General features: G+C 39.6%; 1 protein-coding gene across 13 annotated transcripts in view; it reads right to left on the bottom strand.

The window, feature by feature from the left end:
• RUFY3 (RUN and FYVE domain containing 3) overlaps positions 1-23,584 on the bottom strand; it is a 54,273-nt gene that overhangs the window by 5,180 nt on the left and 25,509 nt on the right. For 9 of the 13 annotated variants that reach the window (XM_048943497.1, XM_048943500.1, XM_048943496.1 and 6 more), the window contains 13 exons: positions 18,156-18,329; positions 16,783-16,900; positions 14,035-14,136; positions 12,949-13,072; positions 12,600-12,661; positions 11,166-11,231; positions 10,972-11,041; positions 9,305-9,397; positions 8,518-8,598; positions 7,913-8,080; positions 6,230-6,327; positions 2,671-2,790; positions 335-437 (listed from right to left, as the gene is read on the bottom strand). In XM_048943497.1, the coding sequence (XP_048799454.1) occupies positions 335-437; positions 2,671-2,790; positions 6,230-6,327; positions 7,913-8,080; positions 8,518-8,598; positions 9,305-9,397; positions 10,972-11,041; positions 11,166-11,231; positions 12,600-12,661; positions 12,949-13,072; positions 14,035-14,136; positions 16,783-16,900; positions 18,156-18,329 (1,379 nt within the window). The other 4 variants (XM_048943502.1, XR_007376800.1, XM_048943504.1 and 1 more) reach the window with 4 other exon arrangements.

Here is a 23,584-nt window from a genome sequence, read left to right as displayed (position 1 = left end):
TGAGCAAGCTTGCTTTTCATTAGATGAGGTGCTTTATGCTTAGTTTTATTAAACTATTGAAGGAACTCACCACCACAGGCAAGATTTGGTCAGGTACCCAGCCTGAATGAGGTAATCTGTTCTGCAGTTCAGCGTAATGCTTATAATCTTTTTTCTTTTCTTTCTTTTAAAGCTCAACCAAATGACTATTTGGCGTGTGCAAAAAATGTTCCAAAACTCATCTTGTTCTGACAAATTAACAATGTGTATTTAATATCTAGTAAAGCTCAGGAAGAGAGAACAAAGTGAAACCATAACCAAAATATAAACCAAGAAGAAAAAAAAGACATATTACCGGTTTTAACCAATTCTTTGGGCCTTTTTTGCTTCCTTGGCTGCTTTGGTGACTGTGAGACCATCTCTCTCTTTCCCGCTTCAGTTCAATTTCAAGGTGGCTCCTGTAATATCAAGGTGGAACTGTGAATAAAGTTAATAACACTCAACATCAGGAGCCACTACATTATTAAAACTATTTAACATTCTCTTTACCCTAAAGCAATTGAAGTCTAATTGTAGAGCTAAAAAATGCTTCTCAATAAAAAGTTGTTTAATGTGCATTAAAGCTACAAAATGCCAGGATGGAGGATCTGAATGGTTTTAATCTAATTCTAGCACCACTTCGGGGAAAATAAACCTGACAAATAAGTCTGTGCATCCCTACAAAATACCAAGCTATGAGCACATCTGAGGCCCCCTGCACAACCTGAAGAAAAGAATGACAAAATCCAGCTATTGGTAGCAGACCCTTTACTCTGAGGCACCAGAAAGCTCCACTGCTGCACTGCCAAAACAACTCTGTTTTCTGAAGTCCTTAGCAGTGAAGTGAACAGAAATGCCATAGCTACTTAGGGAACAACACTTGCTCTAAAATCAAAAGCTTGGAACTGGTAAATGTACTGGCAAGGCTCGCACCATAAAAGATTCAGAATCCTCATTTCCATTAAGTACAAATGTATCTCTTCATTATTAACCTCATTAGTCTCAATACAGCTCCAACAGATTATTAAATAACTCATTTGACTGCAGTCTCATTAACTACATAGCCTAACTGAAGTGAGCAAAGCTGGTGGAAACTTAGATCTCGAAATGAGGCCTCCTCCAAGTGGGCATTCAAAAACAAATCAGTTGCTTATAATTTGATTAAAAACAACCTAAAACACACAAAGCCTCATTTCTTCTTAAAGGAACACAATTCAAGCAGCACTACTCACCACTATCTGTCAACTCAGTGCATTAGAATCTCACTTACTTACATCAGTAACAGCCCCCAATAAAGTAGGCACTGTTATTTTCATGCTGCCACTTCAATTTAGCATAAGGAAGACAGTTATCAGAAAAAAACTGAATTGATGCAAAAAAACCCCACCACTTCGACAGCTACACTAATTCAGTAAAACTGAAGACATAGTGCTAGATGCACATACAGATAAAACACATTCCCCACCCACACCTAGTGCTATCACTAAGCTCACCCACACACACCAGGGATGTGGAACAGATTTCTGATCAAAGCCATTTGCTGGCTTTGTGGGTGGCCTCTGTAGCTTTGAGAAACAGGAGACCAAAGCAGATGTGCCAGGATGTTAGAATGAAAAAAAAAAAAAAAAGAAAAAAAAAAGAGAAAAAAGCATCCAATAGCACATCCACACTGTTCGCTTCAGCAACCTTGTTGCAGAACAGAGGATACCTTATGTCTGTGGACAGAGAAGCGCTCTGCCTCTTTAAGATAAGAAGACTTCTCTGTTTTCCCAGCATTGATAAGCAGGAAAAGACAGACAGTTCTTGCTAAGATCCCTGCATTTCACTTCCACCTTTTTAGTTGTCACTGGCAAAATTCCTATTGGATTCAACTAGAAAAATCTTGGCAGTTTGTCAGACCAGCACCCAGGATTGCTTCCCTTGTTCCTTAACTCTTAAACATCGGCTCTAGGCAAAGACTTCTTCGAGCTACATCCTTGATGACAAGCAGCCAACAAATCATCTGCTTCAGGTTCAAGGTTACGTTATTACATGACAAGTCTGGCATAATGCTAGATTTTGGAGAAGTTTGTATGGCAGAGGCCTTACAGCACTCCAAAGCACATATCCAAGATAACTTGAGATCCCTAGAGTAAGTTAACTCGCAACGGCACCTCCGGGCACATGAAGAATCAACCAAGCTTCTTCCCAAACAGGTTTTGGATCACTTATGGTGGTGAACTCCATCCTTCTGCATCTCTAGCACTGTCAATTCCCAAAGAAACGGTTATGGGCAGATGCCCAAACCATAGCAAATATGCATGGAAATTTCCATGTTTGAAGGGAACATCTTGACATTTCATTTCTATTCAAGAGATGTTCTGCAGCCTCTTTCTGATAACTCACTCCTATACAGATTTGTACCTTTGCTCGTGGCTTCTGCTGACCTCTCAGTTCTTTTGCATTTCCTTCCCATCAGATTTTTCAAGTTCCAATTTCAAAAGCCTTACTACCTCTCAAAGCATTCTACCCCCCTAGCTTTAACACCATCTGGCGCATAAAATGCCATTCATCTCCTTCCAACCCCTTGCTCATTTTGGGACTGACCCGCCTGGTTTCTTCTAGACACAGGAAGAACAGCCCAGAAAATAAATGAGAAAAAGATCTCTTCACCGCTGCCTGGAGAGCTCTTCCACTTCTAGCTGGAGGCTGTTGATTTTGTCCCCAAACTCCTGCTTGAAGAGACGGTTGTCCTGCTGTGCCAACTGACGGTCTTTCTCCGCCTGCCGCAATCTGGATTTGAGCCACATGAACTTGTGATAAAAAACAAAAGCCATGGTGGGGAGGAAGACCGACTTTAACCAACAAATAAAAAAACCCAGTGAAAAGGTAAAGCCAAAAAAAGGGATGGTAAAAACAATGGGAAGGGGGAAAATATTTTAAAGAAAAGTAAAATGTAGGTGAACCAGGCAGAAGCTCCGATTTTCAATTTTTCTTTTTTATTCTATTACTACAGTTTACAGCCATTAGATGAAAAACATAAAACATCACTTTTATCCAGATTCAAAGCAAACCTGAAGTACACAAAATTTTAAGTCAAATTTGATTTTAATGTACGTTACATCTCAGCTTTACACATGTAGCTGGAACTTGCAACATAGGTTAGCTAATATACTTAGAATTAGTGCATCTTCCTGGTCTCTTCCACTGACTGTCACACTGACTCAAGTGCCTGGGCATTAAGACACCAAAGCTTCTGTGCTTTGGGCCTGACATCAAACTGCCAGATGCTTAATTCTGTCTTATTTTAGCATTGTTGTGACAGCAAACAAAATGAGCCCAAATCCCAATTTCTATAGAAGAAATGTGAGGAGAGGGGCAGGGGTGTTAACTGTTCTAACTAGCTATTTGGATACCTTGATGAAAGCTTTCGCCATTTTTTTCCCCCCCAAATAGTTTAAATGCATTCCTAGTGAAAGATTACAGAAGGTTAAGTCTATACTCTCAAGCATGAGGCTTGGGCATCACTAGAAGATTTAAATCCAGTCTCCAAGTCTGCTCATGTGCAGGAGTCCATTAAACAAGCTAAGCAGTGGAACGCGCTTGTGCGTAGGAGGACTAGGCCGAGCCTCAAAGATTTGTAAATATATCTAGAGAGAATTAGTAGATATTTTTTCCCAGTTGTATTTCAGTCACATCTGCTGTCTGCTGCCCCCAGGAAGCACTATCCAACAAGATAAATGGGGAACTGGCACCAAATAATTTCTGTAAGTGTCTCATCTGAGCAAAAAACTCTCGATTTTACTCAGAAAAACCCCAACCATTATTCTCTTGAAAGAAAAAAAAATCTCTAGGAGCATTTCTAATGTAAAGCCTGTAACAGTCCTGCACCTTGAGTTTCTGTGGCTACAGGGAAGAGGACATTAAATTTATAATTGTCCACACTACAGTTGCTTAATGTTTTGCACTGGAGTGTTAAGATGACAACTACTTTTCCCATTCTGAGATGTTTCCAAGCTTCAGTTGTTCTTTCGTCTTTCATCAGCAAATTCCATATTTGAGCAGTGGAAACATAGAAGCAAATGAAAGAAGTTTAATAGTAAAAGGCAACTCTTCTTTAAGCCACCAACTACTCAGATAAGGAGCAGTCAAGTACCAAATTACCATTTCCACTCCCCACCACTGCACTTTTTTTTATTTGTTTGCTTTAAACACTAGAGTATAAAGATCAGATTTGTTGTTGTTGTTGTAAAACATGTAACTTCCCATTCTAGAAAGAGGACAGACCTATCAAAACACCCCTCCTCAGCTTCCTTCAGTAAGGAAGAACAGCAACATATGTCTAGAGGGATTCATGGCAGAGGTAGAAGGCAATGCAAAGATAAGGAGGTTTTCACTGAACTTACTACTCTATCATGTTACTCTAAGACACCTAACTACTAATTTTGGACACATGAATTTTAAAGGAATAAGGAAAGTCCCCCCCCGTTTCCCCACCAAGTCACTAAGGCAAAATCATTGCAAGCAGTCCTGGTTACAAGAGGGCTGATCTTCGTGGTGATGAGCTACTGGCCGTGCCCATCTGTCTTAAGACTTGGGGCTGAGCCCACAAAACAGAAGTGAATGGGTAACGGCTTGGGGTACGCACACAACTACTTTCAACAACTTCCAGGGATGCATTTGCTCCTCTAATTCACAAAAAGGGTAACACAGAAAACTAGTTGACTTTCCAGAGCTGGCCAATGCAATATTGACTTGACCAACGCACCTAGTATCCATACACGTTGAAGACTTGTGCTGCTGTATACGGCATGCATCACCAGGATGTACAGAGCCACATTCCTTATGCTTTTCTGGTGTTTATTGGCCAACTCGCTGGTATTTTAACACAGTTTAAATGGCAAAGTTAGGGATTTTTATATCCAACTAAATCTCTGAAGAAAAACTCACTAGTTTTAAAAATTCAGCAAAATCCAAATCAACTTTAGGTGACAATTAACATTTTAACAGTTGATCTTAGCAATTCTAAAGTTCTCCTCTCGTGAGTTCTGATGTCAGAGCTGTGAGGTGACCAGACACAAAAATGTCTAATGATGCTTTTGGATCAGTTTGTTTGCTGCACTGTTTAAGGTTTTTGCCTGTTTCACCAAATCCTTTTCACTGTGTAAGTAAGTTAGAATGAGGATGAAGAGGAAATGGAAAAATAAGAACAGCAAGAGAAAAAGAGCATATCAATTAGCTGAGAAGATATAATGCATCATAAAATACAAATTTTCTACAAACAAACTGACCTATGTCACTAAGAATCATTCAAAATGCAAACCTTAAAAATGAGAATATTTACTTAATGAATAGTTTAACGCACTAAATTAATTTCAGACCCATCTTGCTGAGACCTAAGCCTTCCCTTGGTTTGGCTTGGGGCTACCACTGCAGTCAAGGTAATTCACAGAGACTGAAGACTTTGGCCAAATAAGAAAAACAGGAAAAAGGAGCACTGCTCCTCACTTCAATTCAACTTCATTTCTGAAGCCATCCAAATTACGTGATATAGTAACACCAAAGCAACAGAGATATTAGGATGGGACTTGTCTCAGACCAAATAGATGTTATACTCACAGGATATTTTTACCAGCTTCTACAGACAATCAGCCTGTTCCTTGACTTATTTTCATGTGAGATTTTTTTTTTTCCCCCAAGCATATCTTCCTCAGAAACTATAGGGACCTGATCATTTGTCTGCTCTTAAAACAAATGGTTCAAAATTTGGGGTACTTTTTTCAAAATGGTACCAAAAAGATCTGGAATAATCATGCATCTTCAGAATAATTTCTGTTTTACCTTTCTCCTCCCTGCTCCCACTGCAATACTGTCATTAATAGTCAAGCACTTCTTTAGATGCTTATCAGTGTGCTCACTATCAGAGATAGTAATTGACTTACAATGACTGAATAACATACAAATATGCAGCTGACAGATAAACAAAGCTGCTATGTTAATTACTGTTTTAGTAGTATATTCCTTTTTTAATGGAAGCTCCCCTCGAACATGCAAAACACTTCACACCATGCCACAAAATTATTGCTCAGACTGAATCCTGTTCTCTTTGTGTTTCTCTGTTTAGCAGTGTCTTAGCAGCAAAGTAAGGTTCTCATCTTGTCTATGGAGTTCAGTGCGACACTATCACTAGTATAAACACTATTATCATAATTGCAGAAGTTTCATTTTTTACCTTTGTTCAAGCTGTTTGATGGTAGCAGCCATCTGATTTGTTTTTTCTTCTAAACGGCTATTCAGTTCACTCTTCTGTTTCACTCCCATGTCTGAACTCTACAAAAAGTAGCAATGTGTTTTATATAAGTATCAGTAAAACCAAAATAAGCAAGAACAAATCATGTGGCAAATGGCTAGTCATATACAGAAGCCATTAAGACAGAAGGTGCTCAGAAAGCAAATGCCACGTCAATATAGCATCCTGCCCTACAGGTGTAGGCTACATTTGGACCTCACAGAATGTCAATATTATAATCAGATCTGCTTCCTGTAAGTGGTGGTAATGCAGTAACTGTTAATGCCCCTACAACGTTTCACATGGAACAATTGGCTCAAGGAGCACAGAAGCAACATTTTTCTGTTCTATAATTTATGATTTGTTTCCATGCACTGTGTGCTACTCTGTGTCCTAAAGAGTCTGCTTTCCTCATTATGTAGTAATGTATAAGTAATATATGTAATATATTTCAAATAAGGCAGTAATAGTTCAGTATCTACATCATAAAAACCAGAAGATACTTTCCTCACTGAAACATGCACATTTCTGAATTACCATCAATCTTTCTCCACAACGAATAGCATTTTCTTTCAGCTCCCCAAAAGGGACAATTGCTTAAAATGCTACAGCTTCTTGTTTGGCCCCTCAGTAGCTCATGCCCTCTTTACCAAACTTTTAACAGTACCACTAGGAGTACAGAGCACTGCCATAGCCTAGAAAGCAGCCTGACCCAAACCCCCATGAGAAAACACTCTGTATGGGAAGTACTGAATCACAGCCTGAACCTCTGATCGATCACCTGAGGGAAGCACTGAGTCAGCCGTGGGAGCACAGGTGAAGGCAGTTCAGCTGTGTGACCAGAAGGGGTGGAGCCAGGCTGCACCTCTCCTAGACCCATTAAGGGCTGACTGCCACTGAGGAAGGATCTCTCCCCGGAGATCGCTCCTCTTGGAGTTTTTCCTGTGAGCCCAGGACTTTTCCACTCATTTCCTATTATCCCTTTCCAACGTGATAATCTTTCCAGCTATACATTCTCTAAAGACTAGCCTAACTTCTCAGTATATTTGTCAATCATACATCTGTTTACTCGTTGATTATACACACTCCCAAATGAAGAGTAGCAAAGAACAGCTCACTACTGAGATACCCTTCCCAAAGCATGCCTACTTTGCATATACTTCCCCACAACAGGGAAAATCCAATGTCCACTGCCACAGATAATGTTACTTAACTGAAACAGACACCTGTCAAGGTAACCTCTGTGGGGAAACATTCCTTTCAGTTAAGGTTTGTTGTTTTGTTTTTATTTTTATTTCCCCTGTAGGTTTACAAATTTGAAAAAGGTAAAAAGCCTATCAGTGCACGTGTTATTAGAGAATTCTTATCTACCCTAAAGATTCTTACACAAATCAAATTTAACCAGCACTTAAGAATGCCAGCCCAACATGATCAACAAACAGAAACAAACACAGAAAAAAGTGTGGGTAGGGATAATTTTGCAAAGGAAACAAGACAGAAGTATGGAATATATCCAGTCACTCTAGTACACACCCAGTACTTTTCAAACAGAGACGGGGAAGAAAAGAACAAGAGCTACCACTTTTATTTGGAACTCATTCTATTCTTTTTAATTATTTTTCTTACCTGCAGCTTGAAAGACAGTTCATGCTTCAGGGCCCTGAGATCATCCAGTTGTTGTCTGAGTGCCACCAGTGCATCTTGCTTCTCACAGACATCTTTCTCCAGCATCTTCATGGCTAACTCCATCTCCTGTCTCATCCCAATCTGTGCCTCCAGTTCCTTTTCCACATCCTGAAACACACAGCACAGTCAGTTTTCTTCCTCATCAACAACGTAACCACTCTTAACTGGTGTTTTAGCAATGAAGTCAACACTCCTAAGTGCGCTACACTGTTACAGCATGACATTACAGATTTGACATACCAGAAACAATTAAGGACAAAAAATTCACAATTTTAGTCCAACATTAGAGAGTGATTAAGTATGCGTTCTGAGTAACTGAGTAACATTTCCGATAGTGGCACCTGCACGGGGGATGTAAAAACAACTGCACTGCCCATTTTGAGCCACAAAGTTAACATCACTACCAACAACACTGTCTCAGATCAAACTGAAGTAGGCAGGCAGAAATGACAATAAGCCGCTGATCCTGAAAAATAGCTGTCTGGCATGCAGGAATTATGTAAAAAAGCCAACTATAGGGAGCTTCAAGCTCACACTGTCCTTACCAGCCGCAGCTGAGTCTCCTCCTTTAACTGTTTTCGTGCCTCAGTCAGTGCCTGTCCATCTGCAGTTCTGTCTTTAGCGACCTAATTTAATGAAGAAACTTCATCAATGTAATGACAAACACTAACAATTCTCACATTGGCTGATCTGCTTATCCCACTTTTGAACCAAATCGTGCAACTATCTGAACACAGCGGCTCTATTCAGATAACGCAACATGCAGCTTGTGAGAAATCTGTTGCTCAGTGCAATTCAGTGCCTATAATTAAAATGGACAGACAGACCATTTTCAGACCTGAGATAATTGCTAAGTATGATTAGAAAAATCTCAGAAAAAATGCCTTTCAGGTTTTAAAACTAAAACCAGATTCTATCATAGTTACCAATTTTCTCAGCAAATAAACTGAGAAAAGACTAACATATTTTATCATCCCATCCCTTTATTTCCAAAAGGTGTAGCATATCAGGTCAAAAAAGCACTCCTATTTCTGAGCTTTTTTGCCACATCTCAGTTAGATCACCCTTCCTCCAGTCTGTTCTGACATCTTCACCTGGCAAGCCATAAAGGTGCCGTGTTAGTTTTCAGCTCTGCACATGTACAAGCTACCACCAGGCAGGATTTACTACGGTCAGTGTCCATCTGTTACTCTCTGCAGAGGATCCACCTGGAGTCACCGTTACTTATTACAGGTTTTTTGTGACATGGATAAGGAAATTAAAGCTCTTCAAAACAGCTACTCTATATAAAATTCTCCCCAACAGGTTCAGGCATCATTTGCATGTACTGACCTTACGATTGGACTCCAAGATGTAAGAACTTTCTTCTTTAACTCGTTCCATCTCTTCTTGCAGCGTAATAATCCTGTTGTTTGCAACAGCAAGCTGTGAACAAACAGAACATTAATATATTAAAAACATATTTAGCAGATTTTTTCTTCTCCAGACAGATTATCCTGTACTTGTTTGCTAACATTCCCAGTAAGAAAAAAAAAATATTTCAAGTAAAAAAAAGACAATTTTAGCCCCTAACATAGGGACAGACTATCTGAAAAAGTATCAGCCATCAGTGAAAATCTATGACACTGGTAGTAGAGCAGTGACTTCCCGAACTACTTCTGTTTGTGTCTTTTAGTAACATTACTAAGTTCTCTAGGTCACTATGTCCTAGACTCTATATAATGTGTGGTTAATACAACTCAGTGCAAATCCTCATTTCAATAAAAACTAGCCCAACAGAAGCATGAGCCTTTGGTACAACTCATGCCAAATACACAAACAGATATGACATGTGACACAGTTCATTAACTATTTCATCCTGCAAACAGCTCCAGTTGGCACAGCAAGTCCCAGTGTCGATTTAATTCTTAATTTGAACTGCATGCAGACTTGACTAAGAGAAAAGCAAGCTACTAAAAACATATAGATCAATAAATACCTCAAGTCAACACTGTAATCAGTCTCATGGGTATCATGATTAATGGACAAAGCATTCAAATATGGACGGTAATAAATCAAAAGCCTTTTATTGTATCAGCACCGAGAAACACAGCCTACTCTAAGACACCTTTCAAAAGCTAAAATTATCCTTTTAAATCACAAAAAAAACCTTTTTTACTTTACCTGCAAGAGTACATACGCTAACTTGCCAGTAAAGTTTCCCATCATTTGGAACACATCCTTTAGAAAAGGTGTTACAGAAGCAGACACACACACCTCTCTGATGAGAGTGAATAAGCAAAAAAGAATTTCTATTTCATGTTTGTACTGCCGGAGCCCTGAGTTGTCCTAATCAAAATCATTCTGCTGAGCAAAGTGACATGCTGACACAGACACCGTCAAACCTTTAGGACGACACTTACTATTATCACTCGTGACCTAAAAATTATTTTATTACATTTATGCCATTACTGATGAATTGCAAGACCAATTTTAAGACACAGGATACACCTACAGCTCACGTACCAATGCCTTTCCATGCTCAGAGTGAACAACGTTTTTATATTTTATTCCTTGCAAATTTTGACAGACTAGAGGAAAACTCATTGATGCATGCAAGATAATATCAACACAGTAGTAAACTTCTGCATCTGTCAAAATAAACAGAAGTTTAGAAATGTCTCTGCCTCAACCTACTTCAGCTGTATGGCAATTCAGGACACGTCCATCGTGTAATTCATTTTAAGATATTTTCCACAAAACAGAAAACATTCAGAAGACTTCAGAAGGAAAAAGTGGATTCAACAGCTTTTGATTTTGAGCACAAGCATTTGGCTGTTTTCCATCTCACATTTAGTTAGTGGCAGCTAACTGAATTCTCAGCAGTTCAGTTATTCCTGTTTCATCTTTAAAAAGACATCACAATGTACACCAGAATTCTGAAAATAAATCCTCCTTTTATCTTTTCAATTTCTAATTCAAAAAGGCCAGAACATCAGGTGCTTCCCTATTACACTTACCTCCTCAGTCAGTTTAGTGTTGGACTTTTCTAAGGCGTCCACTTTGGCCTGCAGGTTGTTTACTGTAGCACTGTTGAAGAGGAAAAAAAAAAACAAAAAACAACAGAAACCACATCAGTAATTCCTTCTTTTTTAAAAGCCTGCTTCCTATTGTTCAGTCCCACATAACAAAAAATAAATAAATCATGTATTACCTTAAGTGCCTATTGAGTTCTTCTACATAATTCTTCTGGTCCAAAATAGCAGTTATCTGACCATCTCTGGAAAAAAGAAATACCCTCAACTCAGCCTGAGTGTAGCCTTTCATACCTACAAATGCTGACTGTGTAGTGCATTTCTGAAGCTCCCATGCAGACTGGAAGGCCTTCTCCACCATATAAAAAGATTATAAGACAGAGATGAGTCAACTCCAAGTTATTCAGCCTACTTTTACCTCTACATTCCCCACCCTGATTGTCCTGCATGGGTTTCTGGCCCATACTATGCAGCATAACAGAGGCAAGCTGTCACTCTGAATACTTATGCAGCGTTAAAGGCTAGGAAAAGAAGAAATAGCATAGTTTTTCTTTGATTTAAAACCTCAGTATCTGAATTAATAGATGTAAAGAAATGATGTAAAAGGTTTAAGAGGAAATGTGTCTGTACAGCTAACGTATCCACCAAGGCACCAAATGTCCTAAGACCGGATGAGTCTATGTGTTGCATGTGAAACAGCAAAGCTGAGTTGCAGTCTATGCCCTTCTCACCAGTTACTGTCCTCCAACTTCTCAGAAGCTGCAATTACTACATTCAGGGATTTTATGACATATTAAAAGAATAATTAAACTGGACAACGTTCCAGTCATTACAACAGTACTTAAAAGAAAAAGACTGGTTTTGAACCATATTTATATTGAAGAGGGACTACTTCACCAAATTCAATTCAAAGAAAGCTGTCAACAAACGTGTATTTTGCAAACACTTACAGCAGGAAATCCTAACTAAATAAAAGCTCTATAAATGCATTTATTTCATCTGTAGTTTCAACCAAAACATCTGATATTGAGGTACAATAATTCAAAATATATCTGAATGTGAAGTGGCAGAATTTCCTGAGAAGAAGAAATACTCTTGAAAGCCTCAGAAAAATCACAATACATAAAGTGCGGATATGCTGACACACAGATCATTTTTCGCCCTCTTGCTCTAAATGTTGCATAGCTACATTTATGTATGCTAACACAAGCACTCTGAATTATTATTACAATTACAGTCATCTCCAACAGCAGAATTTATTTCTGAAGATGCTATGGTGCTAAAAACCAACTCCTGTCCTCTGATACACAACAGGTAAAAGTTACTAAGCTGCTCACCAAAAATGTTTTCAAGAATGGCAAATTTAACTCGAAGAGTCACTTTTAAAGTATTTTCATCTTAAATGGCCAGGAGACTTTCCTCAGTCCTTCTACCTCCCATCACTTCCAATGTATTATTTACGCATTATGCACTTACAAATATGAGCAATTTGTTCTCTATGAAAAACAAACCCTGAAGTGTTTTAGTGAAAAACTTAATAGCTTGCAGGTTAACTCAAGATACTTGAAAACAAGTCATCAAGAGATGAGCAGGACAGCTGTGCACATGCTTACCCTTCACTGCCTTTTGTGCTGTTTCCATCTTTCAAATACATTGAGAAATCAATAACTCCAACCTAGGAGAAAGAAAATTGCATTTTAAATTAAACACTTTTGATATGACCAAACACTGTTCGTAGCTGCGAAAGTTTAACTGTCATTCAGTTAAAACATCAATACATACTGTGTCACAAGGATTCATTACACTACTAATCTAGCCAAAATGGAGGAAAATATGAACCAGTTCAAGCAAAAATATGCTATAAGAGAAAGCAAATTGGCAAAAAAATCTTCAGAGGTAACAACAAGTTGAATTGTTACAATTTAAGTAAGTAGAAAAAAACATTAACCGAACACTACTCACCTGTGAATCCAGGTCTTCTCCCTTCATGCAGAAGTTTGCATCAATGACATTCAAACCTACGAGGAGGCCAGCAATGATCGCACCTTCTTCTTCCATCATCAGTGCATTAGGCTCATAAAATTCACTACAGGATGGACAATGAGAGAAAAGAAGCGTTGCATCTTTTAAAAATCAACCAGAACAATGACAACTAGCATGCATGCCCTAGCATTTCACAGAATGCAATGCAAAGTTCAGGCTTAATGAAAAGCCAGGCAACAGTAATTGACATAATTCACACAGAAGCGTACTGCTGCTCTAACCAAACATCTCTCAGTATTGTATAGCTGTTGATGACACAAAGACCCATTAGAGGAGATCCGGACTCTCGGCTGTTAAATGGTGATGCAAAAAAAAGCATGAACACTGAATAGTAGTTCAGCGCAGTGAAAATTCAAGGCTAGGCTTAATATTGGAGTTTTATTAATAAGCAATACTTTCGCTACTCCACTAAATGCTTCTTAAACACAAGCTGCCACATTTTCCAGAGGAAAGTAAATTGCAAAGTAGGCTACGGATTTTCACAGTCAATAAAAACCTATGTCTGAGTAAAGAAACACCAACATATTTATCAAGTTCTACTAGTTCACACAAACATAGTAGTTCAAACCTGCGGACTCGTAATTACTCTACATAGTTAGTGCTATTTTTATGAGCGGGGAAGTAGAAATACAGAGACTGACTGACTTGCTCCAAGTAAGACGGTGATAAAGTGACAAGATCAGAAATAAAACTACAGCCAAGATCACGTGAACAGAGAATGCTGTATTGGTCTGCAAGAGTTTTTCAACTGGACTGCCTCTTTGGACACAAAATTTGTTTATTCTAATAGATACTTGAGACACTAAGGGTGGAAATGCTGCCTCTCCTAGATACAGAAAGAATATTAAGCATTCTTACTCTCTGAGATGAAACTATGTTTCACAAACATCACCACTTCTGTGGAGACATGCATGTATCCTTCCCATTTGGATGCAAAACTTCTTCAAAAGATCTTAGAGGGCAGAAGTGAACCTTACCCAATCTGAGAGAGAGTTCAAGGCTCACCTGAGAAGATCCTTTCTGTTAATCAAGGCTTTCATGTACTCTGAAAGTTTCTTCTGCATTAGAGCAAGGCGAAGCCAAGCTCTTCCTCTACCCACAGGTGTCCTACAAAGGCCAAAACCAACACAATTACACATGTACTGTAATGTACACTCACAAATGACATTAATAACCCTACTTGGTGTCAAGTTTCTGTATCTTAAAATACAGCTGATGTTGTTGAAGAGAGGGATATACCAGATGTGTAAGCATAAATAGTTACAGACAGCATTATCATATAATCTTAGAATGGTTTGGTTTTGAACAGACCTTCAGAGAGCATTTAGCAAGTAATTATCTAAGCAACTATTCCTTCTCTCATAACTAATTATATATTTGTTACCACACTAAGAATATTTTCCTGACTTTACCCTTGCTGGATGCTACTGCACAGAAATCAATTGCTTCAATAAATCACCTTTTAACTCAAATTCAGTTTTTGCAAGTCAGCAGAACACGAGTACACTTCAGCTCAGTGCTAATGCCCAAATATCACTCCTTTGAGTGTGTTAAGTCTACTAGGAATCTGTAAAGACAACTAAAAGCATAAATTCGCTGCTGTTCAAGTATTTTGCTCATAATACATTCATGGGATCCAACAGGGTATGGCCTTTGCTTCTTCAGACCACTTTAGACACATAGCTTTAAAAATACTGAGAACTGATACGACGCATCACTGTTCTGGCTCATCCACCCTGACACAGTGGCTGGGAGCCAGTACCAGATGCTCCAAAGGAAGGTATAAATACCCTATGCTGAGCAGAGCTCCGAATAGAAAGAAATTTCTTTTCCATCTCCAGTAGTCAGTTGTCTTAGAGCAGATAGTATGTAAAGCATTTTAGTTTTCAGTCTTAACTAGTATATGCAGCAATTGCACATGGAAATTATCTTCATCATTCCCCTTTATGGTCTTGACCTCAACTAACACATGACATTTTGTTTTTCAAAGGGTCAGTATGTGTATGTAAGACTGTTTTTTAGAGAATTATTCAAAAACCATCTTTTATTTTACCACAGAATTGTAGAGGTTGGAAGGGACCTCCAGAGATCATCGAGTCCAACCCCCCTGCCAAAGCAGGTTCCCTACACCAGGTCGCACAGGTAGGCATCCAGGCAGGTCTTGAACATCTCCAGAGAAGGAGACTCCATCACCTCCCTGGGCAGCCTGTTCCAGTGCTCCGTCACCTCACTGTAAAGAAGTTCTTGCGCACATTTGTGCAGAACTTCCTATGCTCCAGTTTCTGGCTGTTACCCCTTGTCCTGTCTCCACTCACCACTGAAAAGAGTCCGGCCTCGCCATTCTGCCCCCCACACCTCAGATATTTATAGACCTGGATCAGGTCCCCTCTCAGTCTTCTTTTCTCAAGGCTGAACAGACCCAGTTCACTCAGCCTTTCTTCATAGTGGAGATGCTCCAGGCCCTTCACCATCTTCGTGGCCCTCCGCTGGACTCTTTCCAAGAGATCCCTGTCTTTTTTGTACTGGGGAGCCCAGAACTGGACACAGTACTCCAGATGAGGTCTTACCAGGGCAGAGTAGAGGGGGAGGATCACCTCCCTCGACCTGCTGGCCACGCTCTTTTTAATGCACCCCAGGATGCCATTGGCCCTCTTGGCCACAAGGGCACACTGCTGGCTCATGGCCAACCTGTCATCCACCAGGACACCCAGGTCCCTCTCTGCAGAGCTCCTCTCCAGCAGGTCATCCCCCAACCTGTACTGGTACATGCAATTATTTCTTCCCAGATGCAAGACTCTACACTTGCTTTTGTTAAACCTCATCTGGTTTCTTACTGCCCAGCTCTCCAGCTTGTCCAGGTCTCGCTATGTCATGCTCCAGTACTCTTCTACAAGAAAAGCCAGGAATTGTGACGTGACTCTCCTAGCACTCCATGTTGGTCCCTAAGCTATTCCAGACAGATTCCTATGTAGTCCACCACTAACAGCACTTTTCCAAAGGTACATCATTAAACAATGAACTGAAATAAGCTGTTATCAAATGTATTCGCCTTTTTTGGGGGGCAAAGAAGATTTGATGTTTAGTCCTGTCATTCATACAATGCATCCTCAAATCTTTTTTCCTTTTGCTAGGCTGAAAGCCCTCATCATACTAACAGTTCTTCAGCAATGAACTAAGCAAGTCTGAACATGATGTCTAAAACGACTAAGCTTTTTTTTTTTTTTTTTTTTTTTTTAGAAGCAACATATCCTCACACAGGCTTTTTCTCTCTCCTCTTCAGCAGAAGTCAGTATCTTCTCCACTCTGTGAGCTTCTCTTTCACACAAACTCTACAGGTTTATCGAAATATATTTTAAAAGAAAAACTACCTCTATCAGGCTCAAATGCATGTAATCTGTAATCACCTCCCTTCCAAGTCCCCTTCTCTTCAGCATAGCTTCAGAAGGTGAGTTGGTAAAGGCTCACTCCATTCCTAAGACCTACTGTCATTCATTTAGTGCTAGCAATATATTTGCTGTTGTCCATATGACCTTTTAATACAGAAAGAATGTACTCTTCTTTTCCTTCTGGAGTTTCTTAACTAAGGGAAAAAAGAAGAAAAAAAAAAAAAGAGTAATGTGCCATTTGTATAAACAGCAAATGGCAGGTGGATTCCGGAAGATCAGGGTTGTCCTCCCTTCTCTTCTTCAGGATCACTCTTACAACAAAAAGTAAGGTATTAAGCACACTTGCGCAGTAAAAGACTGTACTTACTTCAGACCTGGGAGATCCTTAACACTTGCTGTAATCTCTGCAGCTTCAGGAACAAGTTTTTCTACTAGTTCTAAAGGTCCCCAAAATGACTTATTTTGCCCAAGAAAAGTCTTTTTAGCTAAAAAAAAGAAAATACATAAAATTAGCCCATTGAGCCTGTGTTAATTATTTATATAATTATTTATATTCTCAAACACGATCAGAAGATCAGAACAGTTGACAGAGAGCCTACTGGCACTGCTACTGAGCAAGTACAAAAGATTACTTCTCATACCCAAAAGTGGCAATTACTGATATCATTCAAATAAAGCAATAAGGGCTTGATGTACATACCAAAATTAGTTTTATACAAGCTAAATATTGCAAGACAACATCCAGTTATATCCAGCAACCGAGACTCACTGTGAGAGGCAAAGATTTCTCCTAGGATGTTGCCACTGTTCCTGAGTCATACCCCACAACTGCACAGTAATTTTCCTTCACCATTACATTTCAAGGAAAAGAACCACAACACTTAGAATCTAACTCCTCTATAGTTTCCAGGGACTCTTCTGGAGGAGGAAAGGATGCATAGAGGTTTCTAGTGACTCCTATATTTTAAAACTAGAAACTAATTTGCAGAAGTAAGGAATCTGAGAACTCAGCTAACTTAAAACCAGCAGTAGTGACATCAGCAAGAGGACAGATAAACAACCAAAGCTGAACAGTATGAACACCTCTTCCTTGCACAAATAATCAGCACAGGAATCATTTTGCCCATGTGCACTTTGCCCACAGTGCTGAACGAAGCCTTTTAAAAAAGCACCACAGGAAATATGTGCTGAGAGGAAATTTAACATCCCTCACTTTTCATCTCAAGGAAAGGGCAGCAAATCAAGAAAACCAGCAGTCCTTAGCAGTTGCAGTTGTAACTCTGTGTTTCATAGTTAAATATACACTCTGCTTGCCATTTTAAAAAGCAGCTTAAAAGGTAATAGCTGCAGTAAGTCAAAATGCTCAATTTTGATAGAACTAAGCAGTGCTGCAGATCCTCTTCCAGTAAAAGATGCATTGCTTCTCTGAGGAAGCACAGAAAAAATGGAGTCACAAGTCTGCTGAGGAGGCAGCTTTAGCCTTGATGACTTAGTTATACTAGAGTCACATCTGAAAAGCTGTTTTAAAAGTGACAAGCAACTGCAACAATGGAGCTTTTCATCTGCAGCATTATACCTTCAGCAAATTTTCTTTTTTCTGTGCCCTGTCAAGTCACCTGTGATCACAGACACCCTGCTCAACCTCTGCTGAATACCAAGCCAGACTTTTAAAACTAGATTGCTCTCCTGCTCCTATGCTGTGACAAACAGGCCAGCAGTGCTCCTCTCAAGTAAGTTTACCTTTCAAGCCATGTTTAAGGCAATGCTCCATCACAACGAAGAACTGCTGAAGAGGTGCATAGTCAGAGTCCAGCGTCCTGCCCAGATTAAGTGCTGATTCAATCAACCCCTTGATACTCAGTTTTGCCATGTTCATCAGGTTCATGCGTTCATTAGCCATGAGATAATTAGGATCTATAGAAAACAAGAAAAATACAGTTGAGTAACAAAAGTTTTATTACAATAAGATATGCCATCTCTCTTTTCATCTCAGTACTGAAGACACTTTTAGTGGCAGTGATAGTTTGATGAGAGGTGCTCTCTTCAGTCTTTTCCAGAAAAATCAAAATGAAGTAGCACCTTATGATGAAAGCCACACTGGCACAGGACTATGTGATAGTTTAAGAATTGAGAAACTCTTAAATTAACTAAAAAATCCTTCATTTTTAAGAAAGAACAGTTTGAAGGCTGACATTAATATTGTGCTTTACATCTTGACAATGTATTCCTGAATGCTACAGCTGTCACTTTCCCAGCTCGAAGCCCTGGCTATATCCAGCAACTACAACTCCATAAGAATTCTGCAGCTGTGACTTGTTCTTCACTCTAAAGACAAGCATGAATCCTCTCACACTTAGTCTATCAATGATCTTTTTTTCCCAGTTTTTCACCTTTCATGAGTTAAGTTTTAATATTACAGAGCCAATTCCCATCTCTCTCTTCATTGTATCAAAAGCGTTTACGTATTTTAATAGCAATAATAAGGAGCATGGCTCCTTTGGCAGCTTGCTTTCACATCCACCACACGCAGACCTTCCTCAAGACTATATTCTCCCTCTAACATTTTATAAAAACTCAGACATTTATACTCATTATCTGTTTCTCACTGCAAGAGATTAGCACTCATTTTCCAAAGCACACTCTACGTACAGAACCACAGAATGGCCTGGATTGAAAAGGATCACAATGATCATCTAGTTTCAAGCCCCCTGCTATGTGCAGGGCAGGCCTCCTGCTCCCTGATCTGTCTCAAGTACAGTACAATGCACTGATGCCCAGACACAACCTGAGTGCCTCTCTTCCCAGAGGCCTTCAATTCACTTACAACACCTGAAGATAGAATCTCACAAGAGCACTGGTCCTGTAACCACAGTGAAATTGTCCTACATCTACAAAGCGTGCTTAAGCTTTAGGCCTACAGACAAACAGTAAGAGAGACAAATCCTCCCTGTTAGTGCCATATAGTGCCATATAAGCTGCAGATTTTCTGTTTGCATCTGTTCCATACGCAATCCTGCACCCAGTTCTTCAGCTAAAGTTCCTTGGCACAAGTAGCTCCATCTTTGTAAGGGATGTTTATTCTAGGGTTGCTGTAAACAGCTGCATAATGGTAAACCAATTTACCAGCTTCACCAGTGAGTTTATTACACTCAGTAGAAGAAAATATGACCCTAAGACATCTAAGGATGGATGCATACCCAGTGCTTACATATATCATTCGCTATATTGACAAAGCATGCTTGCATTTAGCAAGCAATTAAAGCAGACACCCAAGCCTTACACCCTTCAATTAGAAGGACTTCCAAAAGGGAGCTGTATTTGTATTTAAATAATTTTTTAAAAGCCATGAAAATTACTACTAAGCTAAGCAGCGGAAGAATTTGCATGGCTGTTCCTGCAGTCTCTGCAGACTATTACCAAGCAGACCTGCCCTTCAGGGCATTCTCAAGCTCCTTATGACTCCTCAGATACCCTAATTCTTTAATGCACAAATAGCTTAGATAGGTTCTTATGCCTCACTCTGAAACATCCAGCATTGCTGAGAAGGAAATGCAATTCCCATCCTCAAAGTAAACTCTCGCAGATGTGCATGCTTGTCTGCAGTACATTTGCCACCGAGCAGGTATCAAATCTCTACCAGATACATAGACTTAAGGCAACTGGGTTGGTCACATAACCCCTTGTATACAGAAGTGTGAAGATTTGATTTCTCTTAATTTAAAATACAACTATTTAGTCAAAAGAGACCACGGGGTATATTTTTTCCAGAATATTGCAATCTCCCACAGGACTTGTCCTGCTGATGAAAGCCATCACTCTGCTTCACTGGTACTGATGATACCAGTTGCTCAGACACGGGTGAACACAGCCTCTTTGCTATCTCCAATGTACTTTCACTGCAGTGAGGCATCCACCAGCTAAAGACAACATGAGGAGCAAACCCTCATAGAAGCACTCAGCTATTAGAAATCATATCAACCCACTTTCAGTTTTGTTCACATCCTGCAGGTTGAAGCAGGCCCAGTAACCCAAAGCCAACTTAATTTTAGTGATCTAAAACTATATCCAAAACAAGCAACAAGAACTGTAGCAGCTATTGCCTGACTGAGACTTCCTATGCCAGAAAAAAGGAGATGATGAAAGGCACTTCAGGGTTAGCAGAAGAAAAGCAACTACACAAGTGGAGACAAAACCACCCCCTGAAAAAATATGAAAGGAGATCAAAACACAGCATTTGTGAAATCTGGTAACAAACAAAACCTGGAAACAAGTGAAACCTGCCTCTGCAGCATTCCACGTTCCAGTGCCCATGGGCCTAAAAGCTAACTGGCACCCAAGGTGGTGATGGCTCATTATTGCTGCATTGTTTTTGATGGTCTGTCCACCAGTGGATGGGTTGTTTTTATCCAGGATGCTGACGGCTCAAAGAAATACTCTGTGGCATCGCTCTAGCAACTCTCTTACACCCTAACTATTACAGTTAAGGGCTGTAAAAAAATCCAGTTCAAGGAGACTGGTTGTGAGAGCCGCCACCACTCAAACTCAATACCATGGCTGCTTTTGCTCCATCCCTCAGAAGCACGTAGGGCAAGGCCAGACTTCTCACCTTGCTTCTCCTGGATGAAGCAGTACCCCAAGTCTCCTCTAAATTTCACCAGAACCATCCTGGCAGCTCCTGCACTGAGAAGCTCAAAGAGGGAAGACATGAAGAACAGGAAACATACCAACAGTGCTGAGCAATGCGAACTGGAATTGCCTTTGATCAACAGCTATCATTGTAATCTCACTCCAGACCACTCCTGCTGCCATGGAGGAGCATATCTAAACAGAGAAGTCTCTAAACAGAGAAGTATCAGACAAGTTCAGTTGTTCCTGTGTGCATCCATAACAGTTGCCTTCTAAAAGCACGATCCAGCATTTGATCCTATCACAGACATAAAATTATGCTCTGTGCTGGTACCATGATTCAAAATCCACTTAGAATGAGCTCCTCTACTAAAAACCAGCCAGCTTCCTCCTCCAGTACTTCTGTCAGTTTTACTCTACCTACAACATGTCTATGCTTCTGACCAGGCAGATAAACCAGCAAAAAAAAATCTCTTATCTGAGACACTTTTCACGTGTGCCCACAAAGGAATATGGTGATGAGGTAAAAGAAAACAACAGGTTTATTATTTAAATACATTTTGAGATCTAGGGGTGAAAATTATTGCTTGCCTTGCCAGGTTTTAAAGAACAGGTCCTATGCACGAGCACACTGTGCAAACCACTCTCAGTAATGAGATGAGAGCATTTAACCTTAACATAGCTAACCGTTAAGTATGACTAGAGCTTAAATCTCATCAATAATAACAGCTTCTAATTCTCATTCCCTATTGGGGGAATGGCAAGATACAGAAAGATGGAAAGACCTTCATCTTTTTTTATCAGTGCTTCTCCCCCTGTAATAACAGCCCTGCTGCAGCACAGAGCTGTGGGAGCAATTCATTGATCTCACCAGTAGCAAGGCAGGTGTCCAAAGGGATTCTGCTTAAGTAGCAAATCAATCATAAACACAAAACTAAGGAAACTGTACAAGATAGAGTATAATTTTCTACATAGCTATGTTATATGGATAGATTCCAATAAGACTGCTTCTGAATTAGGATGCTGCTCCATTAACATAACTCACAGGGAACTATATACTTTTCCTCCAGTGTTGAGAGCTGCTGCCTTCTGCAGACTTACACTGAGGTTAAAAGATATCCTATGTATTTCGAGGCAAGATGTATGGCTATCTGCAGGTCAAAGGTCTGTGACTGCCACGTACCAACTGGGGTCAATGCAACACTAATTTAAAAAGAGAAAGAAAAAATGGATGTGTGTATTTTCAAGACAAACAGATACCTTAAAGGACAAGAGCTAATGAACATGAGAGAATGAAAGCACTCATTTAAAGAAGGGAAAAGCAGGGCTATATGTTCATTTAATACTTAAGTGTGCAATCATGGTCTGAAGAACTAACATATCATTTCACTGAAAGATGTTTTAATCACATTAACAAAATAAAGACTGCTTCTTCATCAGTATGTTGTGAATGATGGCACTCTGCATATGAAGCTGCAACCCTGCCCACAGCACAGGGTTGGAAAGAGGTGACCTTTAAGGCCCCTTCCAACCCAAACAATTCTATGATTAACTATGATAATATCTCAAAGACATACTCAAAATCTAAAATCCTAAATAATGTATATCCTTGTTATATGTGCTACAATGTACACAATCTCAAAATTGAGTCTGAAAAAGCAGAGTAAGCAAGCAAAGATGACTTTCCCACAGCAAGACTGTCCAGAATAACTCAGCCATCTTCTTCTTCGACAGACATCAAATGCGACTGACACCCCATTGAGATTCCCAGCCTGTGCCAGCATCTCCCCCAACTTTCTGTCTTGAACTGCAAAAAGCTCAGTCCATATTCTACCTACCATAAATGCCATGCTGTAAACATTAAGAGTAAAACCTTGGCCCTTACGCTTTGTCTTTCAATGTCTTTTGGATTTCAGTTCAAGTAATCTTAAGTTTGAGACAATACTGCTATTTAAAAATTGCAGCTTCTAGATGATGGACACTTTTGCTAACCAGCAATCTTGAACATGATCACATGCAACTGGGCTTGCAATCCATTCAAATGATAGGTGTTAAATAATGAGATGATCCTGTTGTTTCCCTAAAATACCAAATTCACAGGTTGCCAAAGATGTAAAACTGTGCCACAATCATTCACATGCAAACAGCATGAAAAGCAAACATTCCTGAGAATCTTCCATGAACAACCTTTCAAATCATCTAAGAATCAAAGGAACCCTGTAAAAATCACAGAAACGTAAGGTTGGAAAGACCACTAAGATCACATAATCCATAGGTGTCCAACCTTCCAGCTTGCCTGGGCTGCATGGAGTGAAGAGGAATTGTCTTGGGCCACATATACGTAAGCTGCTCTGAAAGTAATGTCTCCTATTTATTTCCATGGAAACTAAAACAGCTACAAAAAGCACAATAACACTACCAGATAGAGCAAATTCTCAGCTACAAAACACTACTTTTCCACATGCTCATCACCATTGGCTGTGCCTTTTCACCAGTGATGAGCAAGAGTCTTCATGAAGCACTCATATAAATCTGAACCAGTA

This window comes from Lagopus muta, chromosome 4 (genome assembly GCF_023343835.1).
Source record: "Lagopus muta isolate bLagMut1 chromosome 4, bLagMut1 primary, whole genome shotgun sequence".
In the NCBI taxonomy this organism is placed as follows: domain Eukaryota; kingdom Metazoa; phylum Chordata; class Aves; order Galliformes; family Phasianidae; genus Lagopus; species Lagopus muta.
The sequence above is the reverse complement of the archived record's forward strand: the minus strand, read 5'-3'. Positions and strand labels throughout refer to the sequence as shown.